Below are 11,766 nucleotides of genomic sequence, written 5' to 3'. Positions count from 1 at the left end.
GACAGCATATATATATATATATATCATAATTTAAAAAGTCTAACAATCTTGTTAGTGGTAAAATTCACTTACGAAACACGAGTAGCAATTAGAACAAAATAATTTTATTGCCCTGACATACATTCGCAGCTAACAAATAAAAGAGGATAGTATCGTTACTAAGATAGATCACAGCTTAGAAATCACGCAGCTGCACGAGGACGTAAATCTTTGAAGCAAAAATACGTTCGCATAGCTCATTATGACTACGAGGAATAGAAGGTGTGTAAACTTTCAGAAATATCAGTAGAGAAAAATACCATAGCTGTCTAGAGATCGAAACAATTACTGTAACTTTTGAAACCATCATCTAAAGACATCACGTTAGTTAGCCTTAGAACTTCCCAACCGATAGACTATAGATGGAGGAATATATACGTAAGTGTTTTCGTATCAACGGTTATCACTATGGATACATCTCGTTGTATCTGTCGTTGGCAGCATCCATGTATGAAAGAGAGAACCCTAAAAATGACTTTAGATACGAGCTTGTGTATTTATTATATATACTATAAAAATGTTTCTGCTCAATCCTGATTTTTCGGAACACACGTTTTGAAAGTTTATTTCGTGATCATTGAATCTGGCGATAACATAAGGCATATTGTTGTGAAAGAACGACTATGTTTTTCCAAACTGCGAGTGGCTTTTTCACTAGCTTATCAATTTTTTTATGATTCTTCCTTAAGGTTTTCACTGGATTTGTAGCCTGACGGCACAGCATCCTGATCACTGTACTCGCTATCGTCGCTATCAAAAGAGTCATCGGGTATGTCGTACAAACGTAACACTGATTTTTGCGGATCCTTGAGAAAGAGGTATTTTCCATTTTCAAGTTTAAGACACGTGTCTACAATGTACCGTAGAATGCCCCATGCATTGTCCATGTTTAGGTTGATCTGGTCAGCAAATTCTTTTGGTCGGAACTGTTGCGTTCCCAGAATAACGTGTTTTGTCGTGTCCTTTGAATTGACTCGACTAACGTAACCAAACCTGATTTGATGAGAACCTGCAAGAATTGACTGTATACACACAAACAGGAAAAGAATGTACTGGATGTTTATACGCTCAGATTCAAATAAATTGGCACATCGACCGACACTCAATATAGAAATCGTCTAGCACGTTCTAACGCATTAGGATATTTTCGTTACAAACTAGTCAAGAGTCATCTTCGCTCTACATGAATGGACAGAGCAAAAGCAGTTAGACAAGTTAGCTTCCTCTAGACGGAGTCGGAGAAATTTGTTGGACAGAGGTCGTCGTGCTGTAGTAGTAGTAGTAGTAGTAATACATAGCGGCATAATGACCGACAATCAAGAACGAAATCTGGGTGCATGTTGTATCGTTAGCAATGATACCAAAGTAATTGGCTAAAGTCACGGACATTACCTCTTTACAACTCATAACCAGCTTGAAGGAGTCTTTTTCTATTATGTGCATGACACTTAAAGCACTATAGCTTCGAAATGTTGGTACGTATGTATATTATAAACAACGCATATTTATAGTATACACCAAAAATAAATACTGATGCAGATACGCCCCCTCGAAATAGAATTTTGTGCCGATACTTTATATATGTTCAAATGTTGCTCAAAATGGCCTGAACTTAGATAGACAAACCTGGAGAGTCCATTTTGCTAGCTTACACGAATTGTTCTTAAGCTCATGCGCAAGAACGGCTCCACGTTGAGAATCCAATTTTTGGCGCCAGTCAATATTTCCTGGATATTGTGAATCCCACTCGTTAAGAGCTTTAACGTTAATATACTGTAAAGTACAAAACCCAAACTGTTAATGGTTTATGTATTTGATCATCTGTTACATTTTGTAGTTGCGCTTCTTCTGATGATTAATTATGACGGATTAACGTTTAAGCCTATTGCAAACCATCAAGCTATCATAATCATATTTTGCATCCATTCACAGTACCTGAGTTTCCCCGTTGGATCCTGTTAGAACTCCATCATGCTCGCATCGAACGATGAGTCCAACGTCTTCGCCAATCTGGAACTGGCGGTAGCGGTACCCGACAGAAGCTAACTCGTGTGTGTCGCTGCCATCTTCGGCAGCAAACGGGTTCGGATTCTCAAATGATACCTTTTTGCCATCAGCCTTCAATACCTTAGCAAACAAATTTAGTTGCTGTTGTCAAATATATAATCTATATATCGATTGTGTCGAATGTGTATTAGTTTAATACTAGAATTAGAAAAAGCTGTAGGAAGTTATGGAGGTTTCATATCAACTTACGTGCGTGCATATATAAAGACCGGCGGTTATTAGCGCTTTCTGGCCTTACTGAAACAATTTTGCGTCATCAGCTATCTGTGTGCAGAACAACGATTAGAAGAGCTGCAGCGAGCATCGAAGTCAGGTATTGTTGCTAGTCGATACAAGATAGATGAGCACACTTTCAGCATAATCACAAATATAGCAAAATCATTTTTAGTCGGTTTTTATCACCTTTGTCTACTAAAGCATTAATTGAGCTTCCTTATTAGGCTTAAATGTCCATACTTACACTTTATAACATAGTTTATCGTACATTTTTCCTTGCTTGTTGAAGTTTAAAACAATCGATCGACAACCTTTATGAAGTCATTGTCTACATGGACTAGAAACCCTCTTTCCACACTTACCTGCTGCGAGAAGTTGTGGTTAATGTATGTCGCCTCTAAAGCGAGGTTTCTGGGCGAGTTAATGGAGCTAGCTTCGTCATGAGGTGGATCTGCGGCAGTTTCATTGACTGGTATGTGGAAGAACTCGGTGCCACGCTTATCAAGGAAAACAATATCGTCTATTTTATGGACAACGATATCCCATGAATTGATCGAACGAGTAGCGCACATCAGCGTCGACATAATGGCGTCTGTTGTATAGACACGCACCTAAGCGATGAATTCAATTAAACGAGCTCAACGAATCATTCCGGCAAAGTTATTTCGTCCTGACAATGTATGAGATATTATTATTATTATTCTTATGATTTTGCTATGTTACTTTTATTGGTATACTATAGACCTGAATACCATCCTCTTAGTTATACATAAAAGCCAACTGTGAACACTACGTTTCTTAACATCATTGCAATAATAAGTGTTATATTGTATGATCAATATTTGATTACTGTATGGTTTTCATCCAGTTACTTTTATATATAAACTATTATAATGTAATGTAGCATGCCTGACGTCTCGTTGTTTTCTTAACCACACAAGGTGGTCTGTCAGTTAAAATATTCTCATTCATATAATACCTTACTAACGTCGGCGCCTTCAACCATTCCGGTGATGAATTTCTTCATCGCCAGCGACCGAATAACTGGGTCATCGGTTGTCCAGACCGTGTGAAATATCCGATTCACCCGCCTCAGCGGGCGTTCATTTTTACCTGAACTTGCATGGATAACACAATCATGTAGAAATTGAACCCGTTTCTGGCGGAACACAATATATCGCGAAGTCAAATATAACAACATTTTTGAAATACGTTTTCCCAATAATTACATTTTGACGTTGATTTGGGTAAACTTATTTGCAGGATGTGTGCGACAAACTTACAGGTAACGCTTTGGAAGGTTTTATCAAAGTATTCCATTGTGCCGCAGCGATATACGTCACGGCCTTCGCCGATGCCAGATAACATTAGTTTCGTGAGCCAAGAAAATTCCATCTCTTCCAGAACCTATACGTCAGTCACATTAATGATTTAATAATACGTGAGACACAACGTTGCCTGATGTTTGAAATCGTACAAAACATGTGGTAATGGCCGAGGTGATTGCGAGGCTGGCGCCATAAGCTAGGTTTACATAGGTCGGCTGTTGAAATCTGGACAGTCGTATAGGAAACTCTAGGGAGTTTTTTTACATACTTTTTTTTTATATATACAGCAAGAAAGAGACAAAATGAAGTCGTAGGGACAGATGTGGAGGTTGCGTGGCTACGAGGCCTGAGCGCGTGCAGCTTATGACTTCCGTGCCAGTGTCCAATGATGCTCTAAGGCTCGAAACCGTCTAATTATCTTTTTTATTTATTGGTACAGGATACAAATAGAAGAACAGCTCCAGGAGGTCCAGGAATTTAAAGAGCAAACTGTTTATTATAGTTAGGATTCAAAATGTTATCATAGCCCTAATTAATTCCTGAATGGTCCCTTATATTCTTTGTGCGTATGATTTTTTGGCGCAATGTATGTACTTACCTTCCAGGAAGGTCGAACAGAGACAGAGGCTTCCCGATATTTGAAATGGGGATTCTGGTTGTGTTGACGGTGATCATACCTTTGCTTCAAGTGCTTTTGCCATTTACGAATTTGTTGATGGCGATCGCGTTCCCGACCTTTGCCCAAGCGAGTTAACTGCATATAAAATTTTAAAAAAGTGAAGAAAGTAGGCGGAATTGTTTACGTTTATTGCTACACAAAAACTATAAATCGTGCCACGCCCAATGAACGTGACCAGCAGCCTTAATAATACAAAAAGCTGAAACGTTTATCAGCCCAACCAACGAATAGATTCTCTACGCTTAAAATAACGAACGGCCGATTTTAAAAACCTGCTGCGCCTGTTGAGCTTGTTGCTGACGCCGAGCCTGGTTCAACTTCTGGTTCATCCTATTGAGTTTGCCTCGCTGATGAAGGGGCTTCGGAGTCTTGGTTGTGTGAACTAGCTGGAACGACGCGTCATCTTCTTCGTGATAGTACGCATATTGCATGTTCTGCGGCCCACTGTATGCTGAGTTGAACCTTTTCGCCGAACGTCGATCCCTGTACATCAATCCAGTCCAGTCAGCTACCTATAATGGATGATACGTCGTCAGTGATATCGATGAAATCAGACAACGCAAAATTTATTAAGTCACTATCATAGCTAACATAAAATCTATTCGATGTTCTTTGTGAAGTGTATGTTCGGCTTTATTTTTAAACGATTTTATTCCGTAATGGATATGTTTTATCTATTTGTGTAAGACTAGATGTCAACAGGTTATCCGAATGTTGATATCTGAACATGCGTCAAGGTTAAAGACAAAAATCAATAATCCCATTCTACTGAACTGACATGAAAGACACAACATTGAAACCCGCTGTCTGATCTACCTTACAAAAGCCCCATTTAACGTGTCAAATCGGATAGCTGTAAATGGACGTTTTGGTTCTATTATTATGTACTTTATTATGTACTTTTTAATAAACCAGCTCTAATATGACAATAAATGAATAATATACAATGGACACTTTACAACGCTGTAGTATACACTTACGTATTTTTCTATAGCTAATTCACCACTAGAGTATTCTCTCCATGAATATAATTATTGATTATAATTATTATATGCGAAAAGATGTTCTGTATTGAAGCCAGCGTATGATGCATCTCTGCAAAAGCTTAAAATAGGCTAGCAGATAGAACGTAAGTTTCGTCAATAAGGAAAAGTGATGCCCCTATTTTTACAGAATACACTTGTGCAATGCGTTGTAAGTTATGTAACCTATTTATAACGTAGAAAAAAAGCTTTTGCTAAAACTTACGCAAGTTATATCCTGTACATATTGACTCTAACCGAAAGCTTTCGGTGCTGTTCTTTTACTAAATCCATGTAACATGTCATATTATCAAGGAACACCTCTCTCATAGTAATACACAAACTCTCGTTTGTATTGAAGAAAATCCTTTTGCTGACCTTTCCAAGTTCATCTGTTTTGCAAAAATCCTGGTACGGCATATTAGAGAATATCGGGGGCAGTGACAGCGGTCCCCAGCCTTCTAAATTGTCTTCGATTTCTGGAAGCTCGAATTTCTGCCGCATCTTGCCAGAGGATATCTTTCGCACGAAGTGAAACAGAAACGTGTAGAATATTGATAGGCAAAAACAAAAGAGAATTAGCAGCAAGATGGCGACATCACACATTAACATAACGTAAATTGTGCGCAGCCAGATCATAGCACAATTTAAAACTTCTTTAAGTAGTAGTAGTAGCTTATGCACGTTGCGCGTTCGTGATATGTATCTGTACGCTAACGGTGATCAAAGCGTAGTTGTTGTATGCTTACGTCATACCGTTGACTTTGTACGAGAAGTTTAAACTAACTACATACAAAGATAGAAGATGCATCTGTGGAGAGGTCTCTAGAGGATGGATACGACAGCGTCAAAGTATTTACGTGACAATGACGGCCACTTTTGGCGATTTTCAAGTTGACCAAAAGCTTCCGTTGAAGAGCGGTATGTGTACTATGCAAACAAGTTCAAGCTAAAAAAGAAAATAAAAATGAAAAAATATATCGCTGGTCCTGAAATTAGGTAAAACAACTTCGTTACAGCCTTCAATAGGCTCGATCCCTTAGACCAGGATGCTTTCTTCAAGACCCTGCTATTGACAGCAAATCTAAGAAGTATTGTAGTAGACCGGATGAAACCGTATACGATGTACGTTCGCCATTCGTAATCGGGCAGGTTGCTAGATAGACAACAAGACTAAATAACCGCGCTTGGTGACGGTTGTATTTGAACTGTTCATTTCTTTCTCGGGTTCGGTTAGTTTCATTAACACAGTGATCATTTGCACACTATTATTTTTTCCTCATTTGATAACTACCATTGAACAGAAGTTCTCTTGTAACGCACGCATCAACACTTCAGCTAAGGTAACCATTACTGCCATTGTCCACAAGCACCAAAACGCATGCTTTAAAATTAGACTGAGTTCAGTTCAATACGAGGCTATTATTAAAATTGCTATGCGTACGCATAAGGCGTAAACTAGAATCACGATCACTATACGGTTCTAATATCAACAAACGAATCGTTTTTATATTATTTGGACGATCAGGTCTTAAATAGTTCCCGTTAGTAGCGTTAATGGAAACAGTGCAATCTAATTCTTTAGCAGGTCTACATATGACTTGTGTCATGTGTAATAAAATGTTGAGCTAAATTACGTTCGTGTTAATCATCAACTTGAGACCCAGCAGCATTAATCAATCAATTGAAGATACTATAAGTTCTCTCTGAAAGTGGTACTAAACGACTGTATGTATGTGCATGTTACGACCAGCCTTCTTAAGAATATAGCGAAATTTTAACAGTAAAACGGGGCAAAGATTGCTAGTGGCGCTCTAGTCAGTTCATATTGTGGTCGTACGGCTATTACCATAAGTCTCATACCGTATCGTCTTTCGCTTATCTGTGTTAGAATTAGGCGAAAATTAATTTTGAACTGTTTCTAAATTAAGCGAATTTCTAATACATGTTAATTAGAAGGCTGAAGCGTTGAGCTGGTTTTAAAAAAAAAAAAAAATTCCACAAAATGCCCAAATATATAAAGTATATGTGAATGTTTATTGTAAGAAAAAACTAAAAACAACTTTTAAACCGCCGTCACGTTTTAGACACGGAATTACATACCAATCTGGGCATATCAAATATTCAATTAATTACTCAATATATGTGTAACCATTTATTAAGAAAGAATGAAAAAGGTTCTGATGCCCATAGGCCAAACTGCATACTCCCGGTTCAAGGCCTTCATTAGCACTAAGAACAGCTTAGTACGCAACACAGAGATGAATACAAAAACGGCACATCATACAAAGGCATTTATTGTCTGGGACAAATATCCCATCATTAAGTGAAGGGTCTTCGAAACCCTTCAGCGAACGTTCGGCAGTATATGCAGTTCTTGGAAAAGTCTCAATTGTAGGCTCAGACAGTTTTCGTCAACTGCTACCAGTAATCAAAAGAGGTAGCGATATTAAAAATTGCATCAGAAAGGCACATCAAAATATACAATTCGACCACCAATATACGATTCAACGAAGTTGACGCCGGGTACTCCCAGCTTTTGTTAGACACAGGAGAAAACAAATTTCTAAAAAATGCCAACCTTGAAGTTACACAGCCTGAAAACATTGCGCTAGAACAAGATGCAGTTGCACAATTTATCGACCTGGTCTATTAACCAAAATCATTTGAAAATCCAACAGACATTTTCGCCAAAAAAAATGCTGTTTAGAATGATCTGGAATATGAGCAATACTTACACCGAATGATTCTTTGAAAATCTCAATGAATAATTTTCGTTCAATAAAGTAACCGAAAATGTCAACGTTGTCTTATCTTCCCAGAAAATTTCTCGATAGTTTTGAGATATCTGCACTACCGCTTCATAACCTACAATTAAAGAAAGTTTATCTATCATCCTTGTTGGACAGACTTTGCTATGATAGCCTTCGAAACACAATTAACAAACAATGAAAGAGGTTTTCATTTTCCTCAGAGAACCTGTATTTAATCGCGGTCAACTGTGCGTTACTCCTAGTCACGTGCTTAACTCTAAAGGCTGGAACAGGAACCCCAATAATCGATACCTTGTCTCCACAACAAAAACACCATCTAATTTATAAAAAAAGAAGTATCACAAAATATATATAGCAAACATAATGCCTAGGGGCCCGCAAAACCGAAAGATTAAATGAATTTACATTAAAGGATAACAACGGAAAATCTTAAAATAAAACGTTGGTTCTCTGACATTACTTGTACTGTAAATATAATTAGTTTTCTACCTCTAAATAAATTAAGTAAAATGGGTCAAACGGCAAAATTGGTTCAGAGCGAAGCCTACAGATCCGTCTAATTTATCCTATTAAAGATTTTGAAGAGCGAATTCGTTCCTTCCAAAGCGACCCCATGATTAGGTTGATTTTTATGAATTGCAAAGAGTTTATTCGGGAGAGGGGTGCGTAGAAGATTCTGGAAGGTTATTTGTTTTTCTCATTCGATAAAACGTAAATTTGAACAAGCTGACCATTTTTGGCAATTAGCTCATTAACCATTAAAACATTTTAAAGATTTCTATTGCAAAGTTTTTTTTCAAGTTCCACCAGATAAACTCGAGATTGAATCTTTTCATCTTCTACATTGAGGAATTTAGTCATGATGTGAAGATTTTTGCTGCAATCGTGTATAGCTGATGACACATGAGCCATCTTGTTTCACTGTTTTCAAGTATATAAATGCTTTTTGTCGGGGGACGGCTTTTGCTCTTTGTAAAGAAAAGTGATGCTCATTTAATTGATTTACAAGACGGCCGATGAAAACTGCACTACCTCGACATACATGATTCATATCGTTTGATTAAACGAATACTTCTCGTCGGGGACAAGGATTAACTGAAATTGAAAAGCAGATTAAGTGTATTAGCGTATTGCGATCATAACATAGGGCACAGAGCTGGTTTAGGTAAGGTCTCATACTGGCGCCGCGTGCACGGCTGGAATTTAGTTTAACACGTATGAATCATACGGTTTTACATTCGTAATTTTAAAATCGAGCCCACTTGTTTTTTCGCGCAGCCGGATATATGCGATACATTAACTTATTCGCTGCAAAGTGGATAGATTACTAGGACATTTTAACAAAGAAGCGGAATTAGCAGAGTGGCCAATTACTGTTGGAGTAGAATAGGTGCACGAAACTAACGGATCGTTGGCTCTAAATAAGAAATCGGCTAAATAGTCTCAATTGGAAAGTTGCAACCGGACAACAAATTAATATAACAGGATCTCAGGAGAACTGCAACCACACGTTTGTCACAATATAAATCTAGAATAGAGCAATAGGTTATGCTGAAGACTTGGTCCAAGATGAACCAGATGTTAGAACAGGCTTCTAAAAATTGCAGCGTGGTAGCAGTACTATTAAGAGCACGCATAGCGCAAGGTAACTGGTAACAAATCAAATCCTTTCCTCATTAATGGTGCCTGTCTGACAATGAGGTTTGTTTATTCTGTTAGGAATTTTTCATAAGTGCCTATAAGAACGTCGTTCAGTTTGATATAAACAAAATTTTGGTGAAAATAAAAAAATTCTCCTAAAGAGATGGAAATCATATATTTCAATAAAGGCCTGTGCAGAAAGGATATTTTTGTTGTCAATTGATAAATCTCGACGAGCTAAGTAAAAATGCTATGTATGTTCCTATACCTAAAGTGAATATTTCCACGTTAAAATAGCAAATATCCAAATGTAGCATCCTTTTCCCTTTATGGCAATAGGGTTCCGAGGAAAAAGTTTAATGGTTTATTCAGCAAGTTTGCTCAATACATGTCAGCTGAGAAGTTGAAACGGCTAATATAAAACATATGTTGGTCGCAATTTTTCCCAAGGTATTCTCTGGAAGATTTTTTGAAAGGATGACCAAAATATAGAAACCTGTTCTTCTATGCGAGCTCCATTTTCTTCGTGGCTTTGTCTGATGCCGATCAATAGATTTTGATGATTCTAAGTAAAAACTGACATTTCATCGTGAAAAAGCAAACAGAAAAAAGAAAATACGTCGGCAGTGTTTTTGGTACGACTTTGGACCACTGTGAGCTAAAAATTCGTCGCGGCTGATGTGGCAAACATTTGCAAACACTCAAAAAGAAATCTCCTGACAGATATACCACTTGAAACATTTTTTTTAACTAGATACCACCTTGTTAAAAGCAATTCTTTACATCCGTCGATAGGGTTCAACGAGCTGAGTACAAATGTAACATATCTTCCTATAATTAAACTTTTTTATACGGAAGCTTATGTGAAGTATACATCTCTTGACATGCATCGAAACCTTCCGGTGAGGTAAATCAAAATGCAATATATACACCCATACTTAAACTTGATATATTTGATTGAAAAATTCGCATTGGTTTGCCTATATATCAATAAGATGAAAATACTTTCCAGTAGTGTTTTGAGTGAATCTTTTACAGATATCAATTGGCAAGCTGAAACAACAATTGAAGAACTTGTTTTAATCCCTAACATAATTTAAAAAATCAACAATACATATCAACAAAAATCAATATTTGAAAAATTTTCGAATTTTGGTAATCTCTCACAAACAGAATCAATATTCCAACCAAATAATATTAAATATTGGAATTTTAATTTAATTTGTATAATTACATCTTGACAAAAAAAATTGAAATAAACTCTAAATGTTGGTGATTTACCTGAGACAGAATCAATACACTAAACGAAACATCAATATATATAATTACGTCTAAAAAGATACTTTGTATAAAAAAAAAGCCTTGATGATGTTCCAGAAACAGAATTAAGTGGTTGGCCGATTTCGTTGTAACGTCTATTGGTCTATTGGAAAGGTTGGTCGAACACCACTTGACCCAGATACGTTCGTAGCAGGTGGGCTTATAGTGGACCCCGTTTGCATGCGTCAGGGAAACGAGTCGATCAGTCCACAGTGGAAGCGCTCCGTAGAAACGTACTAAACGCCAACATACCACATATAAGACAAATCTAGAGTTTTAGGCGAACATAATCTCCGTCTTGTATCAATAAACTATAGAACCCAAAACTGGAAGATTTGCTTACAAGGTTTACTATCCCTTAAACCTCCATTGGTAACCAAAAAGTTTGTCTTCGCAAATAATAGCACTAAACGTTCTTAAAACAACATCATATGTTGTATCATAACATATACTTGTCAGTTCTTTCTGTCTATCACAACGGAAAAGTCATACCTCGCAAATGAAAATATTATTACTAGAGAACTAAATGGAGCAATTCTACTTTGTATTCCCTTACAAAATCATTATCGATGTGCGGCTTAAAGGAGGGAGTACGCAGAATGGGCGAAAAACATATGAGAGTCATAAACTGCTGCTGTCAACAGCCCATTATTGTAACAATAATATTATAAGCAGACGTA

General features: G+C 37.2%; 1 protein-coding gene and 1 long non-coding RNA gene across 2 annotated transcripts; one reads left to right on the top strand and one right to left on the bottom strand.

The window, feature by feature from the left end:
- Positions 1 to 38: 38 nt before the first annotated feature.
- LOC111264938 (uncharacterized) lies at positions 39 to 2,749 on the top strand. The gene is made up of 4 exons (XR_002683158.2): positions 39 to 261; positions 729 to 808; positions 1,972 to 2,419; positions 2,612 to 2,749. It is a non-coding gene; the product is annotated as an uncharacterized LOC111264938 (long non-coding RNA).
- On the bottom strand, positions 512 to 6,320 carry LOC111264934 (eukaryotic translation initiation factor 3 subunit D). The gene is made up of 9 exons (XM_022841204.2): positions 5,730 to 6,320; positions 4,602 to 4,841; positions 4,249 to 4,404; positions 3,606 to 3,729; positions 3,302 to 3,435; positions 2,685 to 2,933; positions 1,975 to 2,166; positions 1,666 to 1,812; positions 512 to 1,061 (listed from the first exon to the last, which is right to left on the bottom strand). Exons 1-9 carry the CDS (start codon positions 5,988 to 5,990, stop codon positions 711 to 713), a joined length of 1,854 nt encoding a protein of 617 aa, XP_022696939.1. The 5' UTR covers positions 5,991 to 6,320; the 3' UTR covers positions 512 to 710.
- Positions 6,321 to 11,766: the final 5,446 nt, after the last annotated feature.

Source organism: Varroa jacobsoni, unplaced genomic scaffold (assembly GCF_002532875.2).
Source record: "Varroa jacobsoni isolate VJ856 unplaced genomic scaffold, vjacob_1.0 scaffold_914, whole genome shotgun sequence".
NCBI lineage: Eukaryota > Metazoa > Arthropoda > Arachnida > Mesostigmata > Varroidae > Varroa > Varroa jacobsoni.
This window is presented reverse-complemented; position numbering and strand designations above follow the sequence as displayed.